The sequence below is a fragment of the Sceloporus occidentalis genome, unplaced genomic scaffold (genome assembly GCF_023333645.1).
Source record: "Sceloporus occidentalis isolate IW3139 unplaced genomic scaffold, rSceOcc1.0.p SCAF_4, whole genome shotgun sequence".
Lineage (NCBI taxonomy): Eukaryota > Metazoa > Chordata > Lepidosauria > Squamata > Phrynosomatidae > Sceloporus > Sceloporus occidentalis.
Window position 1 is genome coordinate 89658265 of NW_028316984.1, and position 17166 is coordinate 89675430.

Sequence of the window (17166 nt, forward strand, 5' to 3'; positions counted from 1 at the left end):
TATCCCTATTACTTGTAGGCTTTTATTCCCCACTCCCCAAGTCAGCCCCAATTGGGACTGCTGCTTCTCTGCCACAGTAAGACTTTCTATTCAGTGGGGATGGGGAGACTTTGTAGTTGCATCTACCACACATCAGGCCTTTCAGGGGTCACATGCATGCCACAGCCTGTAGTTTGTGCAACACTGCTATGATGAAGACTCTGTATTGTGCTGGAGTGCAAATCTCTGCCAGGTGTACTTACACGTCTTCCCAGAGTGATCAATCTGTCCTCAGGCTGGCTACCCCTCCCCAGGGCTATGCAGTAGTCAGGGAGGAGGCTGGGCAACCAGAGAGAGAGACGTGGCTTCATTTCCACAACCAGCAGCAAGAAGAAAGCATCATCTTCCTGGACCTTTGGAGGAGCCATGGAAGGTTCAAGAGGATGCATGTTCCTTTCTCCAGCTGGCAGCAATAACTGAGCCTGCTGACCCCATCTTCCCCTGACCACTGAATGGCTGTAAGGAAAGGTGCCCTACCTGCAAACAGGTTGGCAGCTGAAGGAGGGATGTAGCAGATAGATCTCATTTTTTCCATCCACCATAACAAAAAGGAGAAGGAGAAGGAGAAGAAGAAGGAGAAGGAGAAGAAGAAAGAAAGAAAGAAAGAAAGAAAGAAAGAAAGAAAGAGTACATACTATCAGGATGCCAGCCAGCTACCTGTTGCTATAATTAATAGGTTTATGGCTGAAAACGATTTCTAGAAGTCAGTTGCTGTTCAAAATAGATTCTGTTGAAGGGTTTTGGGAATAGATTCCAGGGGGTTATATGAATTATTTGACAATCTTCAGGGTCTGTCACCTCCCCCCCCCCCCCACTTAATTACACATGTGCCTTTGTTTTAAATTCAGAAATGTGTCTTCTGGGTCAAAGGAGATTAATTTCCCTATCACCCCTTTTGTAAGAGAGTAGTAGCACCCTTGTTATAGCTTTGTACATAAGCTTTCAATTGTTCCAGTAAAAGTGAAACAAGATGCAGCTGCTATTTTTTATTTATTTTGTCATTTATCTAAATTTGTTTTATCAAGCAAAAAAAATCTTACAATATTACATTACTAGGGGGAAACAGACAAAAGGAATGTGACCACAAGTAGCAGTGTATAAGATAAATGTAAACAATAAATATCATTTTGTCTTGTTCAAAGCTTTGATTAGATATCTTAATTTATAACACAGGGTATATACATTCACTTTCAAGATTGATCTGTCTCTTCTGAAGAAACTGTTGTAGGTATGTTATCAAGAGCCCCAGCTTCTGCAAAAACAAAGTTTAAAAAATAAATGTATGTGTATACAAACACAGACATATAGTGGAAACACAGAAGCTCAGCAATAAATGCAAGAACAAACCATTTGTTTCAAAATAATTAATATAATAGTAATAACAATATCAACAACAGCAGTGATGATGATGATAATAATAATAATAATAATAATAATAATAATAATTTTGATATTAAGTTATTTACTAAGAAAAACATACTCTGTCATATCTTCCCTAGAAAATCAAGAAAAAACATATATGGTCATATTTTGTGGCTAACTTTCCCAGCCTGTTTCTTGCAAATATGCATGAGTGTAGACATTGCTCAAGGCTTATATTATACAAAACCTAGAAAGTTCATTTTTAACCAACAACTCCCAACATCCCATAGCCAACATGGCTGCTAGTTCACTGGCTCTGTGGTACTGGGACTTGTACCACAATAACCTAACTTCTCCAAGCTCTATCTAAATGATAGGACAAAGACTGAATATGTTTTTCTTCCTGTATGCTACTTCAGAATAACCCCACCACGAACAGCCTAATTGTATATCAGTTTATATGATGCTAATGCCTTATTGAGAAAACATATTTTGCAGATTGGCCTGGCTTTGACTCAAAGAATGCTTCACAGCATTGGTACCAGGCTTGCAATTACTGGCCTGCCTTTCATCTTGCTGTTATTAGTCTCTCATTGTACTAATAATTTTATACGCATATTATATGCATCACACATTTCAGAAAGAAAAATCACATTGCCTAAAAACCTGAAGAAATTTTGGAATTCAGAAAAACCAATTTCTCTCACCTGCAATTTCCCTCATATAATTAGGAGGCTATTATTCATTCTTGGAAAAGAGTGTGTATTTTTTAAACTAACTATAGTTTTCCCCTCAATTATTGACACAAAAGCATCAAGTAATATTTTAAGATCCTGAAGGGATATTTACCAGGGTCATGATCAAAGCTTCAAGTGTCATATTTATTAGTTATAAATAACTATTCATTGTTTGTATCCTGCCTTTGGACCTTCAAGACTGCTTACAACATTAAAATCATGCAGTGCAAAAACTGAAAGCAGAGAGCCAGAGAATAAACAGCATGTAAGGAAGAAGTAAAATCAAAACCTTGGTGGAATAACAAGGTTATTACTGTCCACGAAAAAGTAATAATTGAGGGAGACAACCAGGCCATTTTTGGGAAAGTTAGGGTTCCAGAATCAGAGTGCCAATTTGACCCTGTCCCACATCCTAGCTCACCATACGTCTGGTAGTGATTGCATGTGAAGGGTCAAAAGATTAAAATCCCCAGTCTTCAAACCACCCAGAGTTTTTGGGAGCACAACTTCAGGCACAGGGTAGAACAACCAAGAAGACCTCAACCAATATCCTAAGTAGACCAACTTCTCTCACACACAAGGGCTCTTTTCATTTCTTCTTGCTAGCTTCTTCTGGGTGCACACACATCTTTGCAGTATTCTTTGGCCATTAGCATGGATAGGAGTTCGTTAATATTTGTACTCTAAGCATCAATACATTGTGCATGCAGCCTAACGTGGAGATATAACTGTGTGCATAGGTGTTTCACTGGAATTAATGGCCTCCATTCTGCTGTGCATGGATACCAGATGAGGCAGGGAGAGATCTATGCCAGTCTCCTGATGGCCATACAACTATGGCTCTGGTGGGTGGAATGGGCATCTATGGAGGGAATGCTTCCCTTTCATTTTAGCTGAGTCCATGAGCCACCATTGGTGGATGCGATATATCACACCCATGAGGGCAATTCAAAAATATACCAGCCATGACTGGAGTGTAAATATGGGAAGAGGGATAAGGAAATTGCTCCCTGATGAGGATTCTGCCCTGCAATGATTTTTTCTCTAGTTCCCTAGTTGCTGTAACTTAGTTGCTGCAACTTAAAACTTCAGTTGAGTATTTAGAAATTGCTGAAGTACTGTAATACACTGTTTTAAGATGTTTGAGAAGAATTTGGAATCTGTTTAGACATACAAAGAAAAGGGGCATAAAGGAATGTGAACATAACAAATATAAGAGTTCTAGCTGGGAATACTTGTTTAACCTAAATGAATTTAAGTCTCTAGGACCAGATGAACTACATCCAAGGGTATTTAAAGAACTGGCAAATGTAATATCGGAGCCATTGGCAATACTCTTTGAAAACTCCTGGAGAACAGGAGAAGTCCCAGCAGACTGGAGGAGGGCAAACGTTGTCCCTGTCTTCAAAAAGGGGAAGAAAGAGGATCCAAACAATTATCGTCCAGTTAGTCTGACATCAATACTAGGAAAGATTCTAGAGCAGATCATTAAACAGAGAGTCTGTGAACATCTAGAAGGCGATGCCATAATCACAAAAAGTCAACATGGGTTTCAGAGAAAGAAGTCATGCCAGACAAATCTTATCTCATTCTTTGATAAAGTTACCAGCTTGTTAGATGAAGGAAACACTGTGGATATAATATATCTTGATTTCAGTAAGGCCTTTGACAAAGTTCCCCATGACATTCTTGCAAACAAGCTTGTAAAATGTGGGCTAGACAAGGCAACTGTTACGTGGATTTGTAATCGGTTGACCGGATGAACCCAAAGGGTGCTCAGCAATGGCTCCTTTTCATCTTGGAGAGAAGTGGCCAGTGGGGTCCCACAGGGCTCTGTCCTGGGCCCAGTACTGTTCAACATCTTTATCAATGACTTGGAGGAAAAAATTGGGGGAACACTTATCAAATTTGCAGATGACACCAAATTAGGAGGAACAGCTAATACTCCAGGGGACAGGATCAACATTCAAAATGACCTGAATAGACTAGAAAGCTGGGCCACAGCTAACAAAATGAACTTCAACAGGGAGAAATGTAAGGTACTGCACTTAGGGCGAAAAAATGAAATGCACAGATATAGAATGGGTTAAGGAGACAACATGTGAAAGGGATCTAGGAGTCCAAGTAGACCACAAGTTGAACATGAGTCAACAGTGCGATGCGGCAACTAACAAGGCCAATGCAATTTTAGGCTGCATCAATAGAAGTATAGTGTGTAGATCAAGGGAAGTAATAGTGCCACTATATTCTGCTCTGGTCAGGCCCCACCTGAAATATTGTGTCCAGTTCTGGGCGCCACAATTCAAAAAGGACATTGAGAAACTGGAGCGTGTCCAAAGGAGGGTGACTAAAATGGTGAAGGGTCTGGAAACCATGCCCTATGAGGAACGCCTTAGGGAGCTGGGTATGTTTAGCCTGGAGAAAAGAAGGTTAAGAGGTGATATGATAGCACTGTTTAAATATTTGAAGGGATGTCATATTGAGGAGGGAGCAAGCTTGTTTTCTGCTGCTCCAGAGACTAGGACCCGGAGCAATGGATGCAAGCTGCAGGAAAAGAGATTCCACCTCAACATTAGGAGGAACTTCCTGACAGTAAGGGCTGTTCGACAGTGGAACACACTCCCTCGGAGTGTAGTGGAGTCTCCCTCCTTGGAGGTCTTCAAACGGAGGCTGGATGGCCATCTTTCGGGGATGCTTTGATCTGGATTTCCTGCATGGCAGGGGGTTGGACTGGATGGCCCTTGCGGTCTCTTCCAACTCTATGATTCTATGATTCTATGATTTTCAATGTTTCATGCCCTGCAGTGTAGTAATTTGAGGACTGAAGAAAAATTTCATTTGGGAAGGGAGAATTCTTATTTGAGAAAACAATGCCCTCATTTTGTCCCTCACCATGATCCTACAAAGAATGCACGGCCATGTGAATATACACTTTTCTTAACTTAAACTGTGCTCACATAGAAATGTTTGCAATCCCATTTCATTCCTCTACACATCTACCTAGAAGTATGTCTTCATGAACTCAGTGGGACTTGTTTCTCAACACAGAGGACAGCAATGTAAGTCTTGACTGTCAGAACTATCAGACAAATTTATCTACTCTATCTATCTATCTATCTATCTATCTATCTATCTATGAATGAATAAATAAATGAATAAATGGCAGCTGCAACTAAATATTGTAGCATAGAGTGCTCTGTATGCCAATCAGAACGCTATGCCATCTCAGGGTATGTCCTTCCCTTCCCTCACTTTTCTATCTTCATTCAGTCTTCACTGGGCTATTTGGGAAGATTTTTCCCCATTTGGTTTTTTCCTAAGTATGTTATATGTTTCTGCAACCCTCTGGCATGCAGATACCTCCCAGATACCTGCTGGAGGGAGTGATCTAAGCAAGACACAAGTGGTCAGATAGTCCAAGTTATTAAGAAAACTACTTGTTTCAAGTGAAAAAGAAATTACTGTTTACCTTTGAGACGTAAGTAAGTCAAAAATTCAATTATTGTATGCATAATATTGGCATCGATCAGTGGTCTTCCAAAAGAACCTGCAAAATATTCATACAGTATTACTGAATTTTTGGTTAACACAGGAAAATAGGAGGGTAGGGAGAAGATCATAGAGTAAAAGCATATGTCAAGATTTAAGTGGAGAGGGAAGAAAAAAATCAGAAGACTAGATGTGTTAAAGATAAGTCTACAGCAATAAAACCTTTCAGCAACAGTGTTTTGATACCTTTCAGCAGCAGTGGTGTCATTTCTTACAAAAAGAAGTTGGCCTACTGCTCTAACAAACTGCTTAAGACATCTTAGTAGAACTGAGGATCTGTCATAAAATGTTTGTAAATGTATCAGATAAATTGATTTGTCTATTTATTTTATATTCCACCCTTCCGTAAAAACTGGACTCAAGACAGCACACATGATTTTTTTTAAAAAAACAGGCACAGCTAAAAATACAATTTTAAAAAAGTATTAAAACACAGTTAAACAGATTATCTTGTTAAATCAACCACTGAATTAAAGAATTTTAAATCCATTTAAAACCACACCAAAGATGGAGAGAAACCAAACAACTTCATTAAAAGCCATTTCTCAGCAACCATCCTGTCACATGCCAAAAGCCCATCTGAGCAATAAGTTCTCCCTCAGCTGGCACAAGGACAACAGGGAGAGGAGAAGCCACTAATTTTTATTGGATTAAAAATAATTCAATATATGCATATATTACTCATCTATATAAATAAAAATGTAAATATTCATTTGTTCAAAATCTTACATCTCCGAAAGTTCTTCACCATTTGCTTTGAAATTTTGACATAATGTTCCATTTGAATACATGCATGTTTTTATATACCAGCTATGTTTTTATATACCTACTATGTTTTATATATCTGCTATTATATAGATGTCACACCTGTGACAGGTAAAAAATGTGTTTATTTTTTAAAAAAAAACAGTGCCAATTAACTACAAATATGCATGACCACCTGCAAAATGATCGATCAGCTGAAATATTCTCACATCAATTGCTGGAAATTGGAACGGAAAGATGCCAGTTGATGTGACCTCAGGACGAATTTCGTTGCCTCATAACTTCTGCAATTTAGTGACGTCAAAACAAGAATTGGTTAAAAAAGTATTTCCCAATATTCAAACCAATTATAAGAGTCACGATTTGCTGAGTGAACGAGCTATTCTTGCAGCCAAGAACAAAGATGTCTACGAACTTAACAATATTATTTAGTCTAACATTCAAAGTCAGGCAGTCACATACAAGTCCGTTGATACTGTTGTGGAAGCAGATGAAGCGGTTATTTATCCAACAGAATTTTTTAATTCACTCGATCTGCCAGGGATGCCACCACATGTACTGCAATTGAAAACCGCCGTTCCAATTATCATGCTGTGCAATATCAACCAGACAAAGCTTTCCAACAGCATACGACTTGCAATAAAAAAATTAATAAGTGATGTCATTGAAGCAACAATCTTGACAGGACCTTTCAAAGGGAAAGATGTCCTCATTCCTCTCATTCCTATGATTCCAACGGATATGCCCTTTCAATTTAAGAGACTGCAATTCCCAGTTAGATTGGTGTTTGCAATCACCATCAACAAAGCTCAGGGACAATCTTTAGAATTTTGCGGTTTAGATCTAGTCATGGATTGCTTCTCACATGGACAATTATATGTTGCATGTTCTAGAGTCAGCAAACCAGACAATATCTAAATCTATACAGACAATGGAACAACAAAAAATATTGTAAACCCACAAGCATTGTGAAATTAAATATTTCAGAAATGTGTGCTTTCTCTTTTCTTTCTTTTCCATTTAAACAGACTGAGCCACAGCAATGCGTGGCTGGGTACAACTAGTATATAATAATTATACACAGAGTCTTCATGTTGCCTTTCAACTTATTGCAACCCCATGAATTTCACAGGCGTTTTTTAAACAAGGAATATTCCAAGGTGGTTTTGCTAATGTCTTCCTCTGAAATAAGAAATACCTTGTGGTTCTCCATCTTAGTAAAGGCATGCCTATGACAAAGCCTATGACAAAGCAGTTCTTTTCTTTTCTTTTCTTTGCTAAAGTCTTTTTATGCCTGCTCAGCCCCTCCTGTCCTCTTTCTATTTGGAAGGTTGGGTTTTTAAAGTAGCTTTGGCATTGGGAGGATGATTAAGGAGGACTGGAAAAATACCGACTTTTGATATCAGGCTGCAACAGCTGGTCTTCAGGAAATAATGCAAGAAAGATTGAGCTGGGAAAGAATGGGATTCTACTGTAGCTGATCTGACCCATTGGTATCCATCCACCAAAAGACACAAAGGCGCGGTACAGACAGCCCTTTTGTGCTGTGCTGGCATGGATTTTAGGGTTAGGGACTGCGTGGCAACTGTACAGTCCCTAACCCTAGCATGGCGCGGCGGTACTATAATGGCGGCATCCCATCCATATGGGCACCACCATTGTGACATTGATGCACTCGTTACATCCGCCCAGCAGCAAAAAAAGAAACTTTTTTCCGGGTTCTTTTTCCTCCAGATGGACGCCACGTGGTCTGTCCCATGCCAAAGTTAGCAAAACAAATGCTGGTTGGCTGTTCTAGTGCTGTCCTCCACAAATGCTCCAGGAGATTGGGGAACAGCTGGAGCAGATCTGAGTGGTGACGGGGGTAGAGAAGAGGTCCTGTTGCACTGTTGTCTATTTTCACAGCACTAGATGTAGCCCATGCTTATACATTTTGCAACACCAAATGAAACACATTGTCTGCAAAATTAGATCTCCTTAATTTTAGGTTTTCTACAAGGGGAAAATAATTCTTGGAAACAAGAATTATTTGTAACTAAAGAATAAAAATTGCATTTTAAAACCATGGCTTAAAAATCATGAGGTTCTTTTGGTAAGATTTGTATTTCAACAACAACAACAACAACAAAAACCCTGTGTTAAACGTCTAGGCATAATTGCCTTCTAGCTATCATAAATATTCATTACATTCTTAGTGACCAGAACATACCAAAAGTTATGAGAACTAAGCACTATAAACAAGGCTGGGAAAGGAAAAAAAAAGAGAAATAGCATTAAAAGTGTTGTTATGTGCCTTCAAGTCATTTCTGGCTTACGGCAACCCCAAGGTGAGCCCATCATGGGGTTTTCTTGGCAATATTTTTTCAGAGGGGGGTTGCCAATGCCCTTCTCTGAGGCTGAGAGAATGTGACTTGCCCAAGGTCACCCAATGCATTTTTATGGCTAAGTGGGGATTCCTCTAATTCCACTCATCTAAATTAAGGTGGCCTATTTGAAAATCTCCAGAAGCCACATCAGTTTGACACTGGATCTATGACATATGATAGACATATAAAAACTGAACAACCAGGTCCAAACAGCAAGTGACCTACAAAAGTAACAGTTTTATAGCCAAATGGCCCAAGATATTTTGCTTCTTTGGGTGCAAAACAAGATCCCTCTTATGTACAGAAGATTATTAATTTGGCAGTTCAGCCTTACTTCAGTACTGGTGATGGAACACTGTCTTTCTCTGCCACATTTGAGTTAACAATCAATTTTTGGTGGGGCAAGGCAGAGCATGTGGCAAAAACACCTCTGTTCCCCAAAAGAAAGAAAGAAAGAAAGAAAGAAAGAAAGAAAGAAAGAAAGAATTTAGGAACAACGTCCAGAGGAGCTCTCATGACTGCTTTAGCAGTGGATGCCTGAGTAAGCTGCTTCCTTCAGCTCAATGATGATGATAGTATTTAATTCTTACTTACCTCTTCTCATGGGCTGAGGTGAGGAACACTGTAAAGGTATTAAAAGGAGATTTTTTCTTACCTGTTTTTATATTTTCTTCGGGCTGTATGTCACGTTTACCAGCTAAACCATTCTTGTCATTAAAAACTCTGTCTATTGCATCTGTTAATAAAAGGAGAGAGTGGGGAGATTTCTTACTCTTATATACCTTAGAATACTGTGAGATGTCATGACACTAAGCAAAAAAAGATTTCTGTTTTAACAAGAACATAATGGACACTTGTGATGAAATGATGCACAGTGAACGCACCAACAACACCAGAAAAATACCATTTCACTTGAACTTTCACACCACCTGTAAACCAATGTGTCTGACTGGTGTACACCTGCAACAGCAACAGCAACAGCACAAATTTACATTGTATGATGCTGTACTGGTACAGTTGTTTTAAGGGATCCTGACCACTTACAAGCTGGCTCAGCCAAATGGGGGAACTGAGTTATTTGCCCTTAATTAAATAAAAGCATCCCCTGTGCAACACCTTGTTTGTCCATTCCTAAAAAGCCTTGGGTTTAAAGGGTGAGTTTGTTTTACTTGGATGCACAAAAGTGCAGTTCTGGGCCTATTGTGTCCAATTCAGAAAATGGTGTAGTGCTGTTGTTCCTTTAAATTTAAGGAGCAAGTTGTCAGATAGTTTGCTTTGACAGTAAACTGCACTTAGTTTACATGAATAACCTCCAAAAGCCATCTTACATTCCCCAGGTGGCTCTTCTCTCCCCCTTGCACTGGGCATTTCCTTGAGGAGCTGTTCAATACGACCTGAAACAGACGATGGCTATTATCCACCCTTAGAGAAAATGGAATTCGATAAGTAGAACTCCTTAGCATGATTTGGAGATTTTGTTGTCCAGACAGTCTCTTCAGTGATGGTCCATTTGAAGTAACACATACGGAAATATAAAACATTCAAAACAAATTTATTTGGATGTTTTTTAAAAATATATTTGCTTTGATCTTTGTAAGCAAGGGCTCTACCCATTGGGACTTTAACATTATTTCTACAATGTATGACTGCCATAACTAAAATACTGAACAGAAGTTCTGAACACATCTTTAATATGTATAAGAAGCAACAAAGGAAATATGAGAGATTTAACTCTCTGAAAATATTTTTATCTAAATACAGTACAATTTAGTTGTAAAATTGAACAGTTGCAGTGTACTAAAGGATGTATATGTGGAGAAGTCTATTATGATGTTTACTTATTGGTAACCTGAACTACAGTGTTTGAGGCAGTAATAATTTTTAAAAACCACTAAAGACTGTCCTTTCAATTAATTCCAATTCATTGCAATATATTGGGTCATTCATGAAATATTATACTGTATATGCAGGAAGCGCCAAATGCATCTAGATTCATTGACAGGACAACCACTTAGGACAGAGGGTTAGTTTCCTCCATCACCAGCGTTTCCAACCACAATTGAAGATTTCTCATAAGTACCCCAGAAAGAATTCCTCAGTGCTAGCTAAGAAGTTCAAAAAATAGCTTTTCCTGAGCTCTGCTTTCAGATGACAACAAAAAAGTAGTGTGTGGTACTAATATAAATTCTTGACTATTTCATCCTCACATGAAAGGGGACATAATTATGGTAGTTTGCTGCCTATAGTGTAGTATTCTCTTAGTATCTGAATGTCCCAAAATGTTGCAGAGGAATTATTGTGCAGAGAAAAACACATGGTATCTTTGCACAGAAACCTTGTTTTCTGTGTAGGAAACTGAGGGTATCTCATCCAGGACTCCACTTTTAACAAACTGCTGCTCTGGGAACATCAATCTGTCATCTTTTTCTCTGCAAAGAGCCACTCCTTCTGGAATTGCTTCTATTGTTCCACAGAAAGAAGAAGTCACAGGAGATTATCACATGGGGAATGTCCCAGACATCATGGTCCCATCTTCTCCTGTCCCTATCCTGTCCTTCCCCTGAGATCGTGGGAAGGACTTTCAGATGGCGTCACGCTTATCCAGACATTATTCCATCCAGAAAGTGCAATTGACTGCGACTGTGTGAAAGACTTTCAGATGATGTCAAGCAGATCCTGCCATTGTCCCGTCACTGAAGTAGTATTGCCTGGCATTTTGCATTAATGCGAGTTCACATTAATGCAATGCCGATTCAATGACAGGATCAGTACAATCTGAAAGCTTTTTGAGTGATCGCTGTCATGGATGTGATAAGGATGGTGGAGCAATTCCATCCTTATCCCATCTATGTATGATAATCTCCATGGTCTCCTTAAGCAGAGTTCACAGAAGCCAGAACTGCTAGGAGGATTTGCCTGAAAAAGTTGCCAGGCCATTTCTCTGCAAAACTGACTATGTTATTTCTGGTCTTGCTCTTCGATGAGGTTGATGGGAAGATGAAAGAGCTTTCCCCTACTCATCCCTTCTCATTTGATTATTGAATTTGGAGGCAACTGCTTGTAGAGGGGAAAGGAAGAAAGGTTTGTCAAGTTCATGTCTATACCCCATCCTGGTATAAAAACAGTTCTGTGCTACGCTAAACTTAAATGAAACTGTACAGAGTGCATACCTTAAATATTTGTAAGTAAAATGGCTTTCTTCTGTCACCTCTGTTGGAAGTTGAGCTATAATTTAAAAGCAGGGAGTTCTGGGAGGAATACCATGAATTTGAGCAACTCTTTGCAAAAGTTGCTGGAATTTCAACCAAAGGAGCCTCATAACAGGAAGATCATTGTATTTACAACTGGAAATTGCAGAAGGGCTCACTAGGTAATGGAGACAGGCAGAGTTATAGTGTATCACAGGCTACACTTCTAAACCAGAGACAGTTGAACTCCAGCAGTTCATACCTGAAAGGACTGCTAAAAATTACACCAAACTAGCATGTCACAAAATTGAATAACACTTGGTGGAAGACAGGAATGCAATAACCTTTGGAAATGTTTTCTAGATGCTATTGAATCAATGATATCAACATCAGAGAAAAATACTTTCATAAAATCTTGTGTTAACCTAAGAGTAGGCTTTTCAAATGTACTTTTTGCCTCTTTTACAGGTCACTTTATTTTTTTCTTTATCAAAATTTTAAATGTCTTGGTCAAAGACAGCAAATTTTTTCCCCATAGTTAGGTACGATATGCCAATATAGAACAATAACCAAGAGCACAATCTAGCAAAAGTCCTATACCAATAGTTTCAGTGGGACTCAGTATTGAATTTTACTGAACTGCAGTGTTACAGTTAGGAGAATTTGAACTATAGTCGCAATTGTCTTATGGGCGTCTCCTTCTTTAAATATTCATGTGTTTTCTTCACTAACTTCATAATGTGCAACATAGCACTGTTACATTTGAGGACCTTCTAATTCATTCTATGAAAAAGTCAGTGTCCTCAAAAGTAATCTCTTGATAGCACCTTTAACATCCTAAATAAGTACATTCTAAAACACATGATCTACTATCAGTAGGAGAAGCAAAGCACATGAAGACAGAAACAGATTAGCATTGAAGCAGAAAAAAAGCCCCCTTTTTTTCTTGTATATGAAATATAATGAATGATTCCAGGAAAGTTGATAAACATGTTTAATGTATCTGCGCATGGCGTGGCTTTAGAATTGAAAGATGAGGTTACAGATGAAATTGGTTTACTCTCAGAATTCAAGTGTGGTAATAGAATAATTGTTCTTTCAGAGTTCTCCACTGTAAGTAGGTTAAAATAAATATGAGAGATCAGTAACAGTGATTTAGTACTTTCCATCCTCCACAGATGAGAATAAGAGTTAGTATGAGATATTATATGTATCATTAGGCATTTCTAGAGCACTCCAGCCTGTATCTAAGAACTTTGCAAACCTCAGGCTACTAATTCTCTGTTATTTCAGATTCAATAATACAAAAGAAGTGAACTTACGTGGACCAAGCAGATAACCAGCACTATTCATGGTCCATCCTCTTTTCTCTTTAGCCTTACAAAAGGGAAAAGTATGAAAGATTATTATTGTATATGCCGGATAATTTTAAAAGGCATAAACAGCAGTTTGGGAAATAAAATATTTTCACACTACACATTTATAAGATTCAGGTTATATATGTCATTTCCAATCCTTCTCTACTTCTAATCCAAGCTATTTAATTGTTTAGGAAAGTTACTTTTTGGACTACAAGTCCCAAAATTCTGCAATTGCTATGGACTTTTTTCATGTTGTTTGGAGGGTGTTGAAAGTAACAGACCAAAAAAAAAACTTTTCCAAATATTGCCCTCTTTACTTGAAAAGGTCAGCACTGTGTAGTGGTTTGAGCATTGCACTATGACAGAACAGAATTCAAATCCCCACTCAGCCACGAAACCCACTGGGTGACACTGGGCAAGTCACATTCTCTCAGCCTCAGGGGATGGCAATGACAAACTGCCTCTGAAGAACATTGCCAAGGAAAGCCTGTGATAGGTTCACCTTGGAATCTTGATAAGTCAGAAATGACTTGAAGGCACATAACAACAAACTTGAAGAAGATAAGTGTATTATATCTACTAGCTGAGAGCCAGCATGTATAATGGTTTGGGCACTTGACTGACTCTGGAGAACTGGGTTTGAATCCCCACTCAGTTATCAAAACCCACTGGGTGATCCTTGAGCAAGTCACACTCTCTCATCCTCACAGAAAGGTCATTGCAACCCCCCCCCCCCCAAAACAAATCTTGCCAAGAATCCCATGATAGGTTTGCCTTAGGGTCACCGTAAATCTTAAATGACTTGAAGGCATGCAACAACAACATTGACTAATCATATAGTTTGCAATGTTAACAGTATAAAATGAACTGTAAAGCTGAATTTTCATGACAATTTGTACATTATATGGCTGAATAAATTAGAAGTAACATTTTTTTTAGTTGCATTATTCTTTGTTGTTTCAAGCTACTCAGAAGTGGTTTCTTTGATTTCAGTAGAAATGAAATCTAAATATTTCCAGAGACTAAACATGTTTAAGAATCAAGACCAGTCTCAACATTAAATAGCCAAGCTTGGAAAAGTAAATTTTTAGGATCACAGCTCCCAGGATCCTCGAGGCAACATGACCAGTTACAGCCTCAGAAACAACGCTCCCAAGCTCTATTTAATTAACATCTCAATAGCATGCATTTTAATTTTAAAAAATTATTCAACAACACATACTTGCAATTAAAAAAGACACATATAAAGCCATACAAAGACAATATTTCTATATACACAACAAAACTGTATAAACGACACTATGAAATTATGTTGTTCCAGATGGAAAACCTTTAACTGATTCTTAAATGTCTTTGTTCGTTTCCCTTATAGTCCCTATTTGTGTCTGTCTTCTTGAATTCATTAATAGCAAGCATTTTAATTTTCGCTTGGTGTCAAACTGTCAAAAGATTTGCACCGTCACCGTTTCCTTGGATGTTCCCCTTGCTCTTCTACAGCAAACTATTTGTTTGGCACCCCAGCTGAGTAAAATACAGTAATATATTTGCAAATGTGGAATTTTCTTCTTGAAAACTGCAAGATGCATTCCAACAACCAGACACCCCTCTTTGTCAAAAACACATTTTGCTATAGGTTGGTCATTTGTGTCCAAAGGGAGAGGGGGAAAGTGAGACCTTGAATAGCTTGAAAATAATTTATATACTTACAGATAAGACCAGCCCGAATGTCTCCGATAGGGCAAAGCAGAAGATTAAGGAGACAAACAGGAGGCTACTACACCTCTGCATCTGAAAAAAAGACCAAAACCCATTTAATCCCAATGCTGCCTCACCTACCTGGGTTATCTAATTTTAGGGGGAGGAAAACACTCAGAGCAGAGACCAGCCTCTCTCAGGACTTTCTTTTTACCTCATGGGTGATGCTGATAGGCATGAGAGCATAATATAAAATTCAACAAGCACCAGGGGTTTGATGGCATTCCAAACAAGTCTTGAGCTGCATCCACATTGCAGAAATAATCCAGTCTGATACCACCTTAACTGCCGTGGCTCAGTGCTATGGAATCCTGGGAACTGTAGTTTTGTGAGACATTAGCCTTCCCTGGCTGCATCCACATTGCAGAAATAATCCAGTTTGACATCATTATATGCTGGCTATTTGCGATAATAAATGAAATGAATGAATGAATGAATGAATGAAGTTTGAAACCACTTTTACTGCCATGGCTCAATGCTATGGAAGTCTGGTTTTGTGAGACATTGAGCCTTCTCTGTCAGTGAGGTCTGGTGCCACAACAAACTGCAATTCCCAGAATGCCATAGCATTGAACTATGGCAGTTAAAGCAGTGTCAACCTGGATTATTTCAGCAGTGCGGATTCTCTGTTAGACTGTAAAAGCTTCTGCTGCCAACTTCTTTCAGCTATTCCCAAATGGGCTACTAAAACCCTTGGCATACTGATCAGTGGCAGGTTGACCAGGTGTGTCCTGGAAAAGGAGGACTCCTGGCTCACCTTGAATCAGTGCTATCAAATGGGATTATTTCTAAGTCAGAAAGCGGTGGGGTGCTATGGAAAAACTACAAATCCCCGGCTTCCACAGCACAGAGCCAGGGCAGTTAAAGCGATATCAAACAGGCATTAGTTCTGCAGTGCGAACACTGCCTGCTGGAAAGTTGTCCGCTTTCCAAAAAGTTGTGGCCAAAGGTGGGAAAAGTGGAGGAAGAGGAAAAAGAAGAGGAGACTATAGATAGATAGATAGATAGATAGATAGATAGATAGATATGGGTATATCTGCATTGCAGAGGTAATCCAGTTTGAGACTGCTTTAACTATCATGACTCAATGCTAGGGAATTCTGGAAACTGTAGTTTCGTGAGACCATTTGCAGGTTTTTTCCAGTTTAAACCTCTGTTTTTGCACTGTGTGACAAACTACTACCAGAATTCCCCAAAGCACCTGAAGAAGTAGAGTACATCAAAGACATAGCCATGTTAGTCTGTAGAATCAGTACTTAGAGAGATCCTGTGGCACCTTTGAGACTCACTGAAAGAAAGAAGTTGGCAGCATGAACTTTCCTAGACTTCAGTCTACTTCCTCAGATGCATTTAGTGGAGTGGAAGCCAGCCAAAGACACATATATTTCTGTATATATATCTGATATACATACATGTATATATGTCTATGCCTGGCTTCCATTGAGGAAGCAGGCTGAAGCCTAAGAAAGCTCATGCTGTCAAAGACTTCTTTTTATTCAGTTAATCTCAAAGGTGCTGCAAGATCTCGCTGCAGACAGTTCCCTAGCACTGAGCCAGGGCAGTTAAAGCGGTGTTGGAGCGGGTTATTTTCTGCAGTGCGGATGCAACCCGTGTAAGTAAAGAGGGAAAAGAGGAAAAAGGAAATACCTTGCCAAGGAGGAGGAGGAGAAGGAGGAAGAGGAGGGTGAAGGCTGGGCGCAGAGTTTCTTCTCCAAAGTTTGGCCCAAGGGCTGGGGAGCAGAGTCCTCCTTGTCCTCTCTGTCAGGTCTCTCCAGTCACTGCATGGCTCCCTCCTCCAGCAGAGGCAGGGATGCTGAGGAAGAGATGGAGTCTGGCCAGGAAGAAGGAGAAGAGGGGTGTGAAAGTGGTACCTCGCCGCCTGCCTCCCCTCCGCTATTTATGGAGCTAGAGGGGCATCCCTCCCTCAGGGAGAAGAAGCAAGAGCCGCCTGCCTCCCTCCCTCCCTCCCTCCCTCCATGCCCCCAGCCAGCCAGCCTTTGGCCATTTCCCCTCCTCGCCCAGGGAGTGGGAGGGCATTAGGAAG

General features: G+C 39.5%; 1 protein-coding gene and 1 pseudogene across 2 annotated transcripts; one reads left to right on the forward strand and one right to left on the reverse strand.

Annotated features, from left to right (window-relative positions):
• Nucleotides 1-1136: 1136 nt before the first annotated feature.
• GAL (galanin and GMAP prepropeptide) lies at nt 1137-16792 on the reverse strand. Of its 2 annotated transcripts, XM_089523428.1 has the most exons (7): nt 16770-16792; nt 15075-15155; nt 13329-13383; nt 10147-10212; nt 9474-9554; nt 5608-5685; nt 1137-1291 (listed from the first exon to the last, which is right to left on the reverse strand). In XM_089523428.1, the coding sequence occupies exons 2-7, from the start codon at nt 15153-15155 to the stop codon at nt 1230-1232; spliced, it is 423 nt and encodes a 140-aa protein (XP_089379554.1). In that variant the 5' UTR covers nt 16770-16792; the 3' UTR covers nt 1137-1229. The 2 variants fall into 2 exon arrangements, with proteins under 2 accessions (XP_089379554.1, XP_089379553.1); XM_089523427.1 differs by lacking the exon at nt 10147-10212.
• Nucleotides 6616-7370, forward strand: LOC149314310 (uncharacterized; annotated as a pseudogene).
• Nucleotides 16793-17166: the final 374 nt, after the last annotated feature.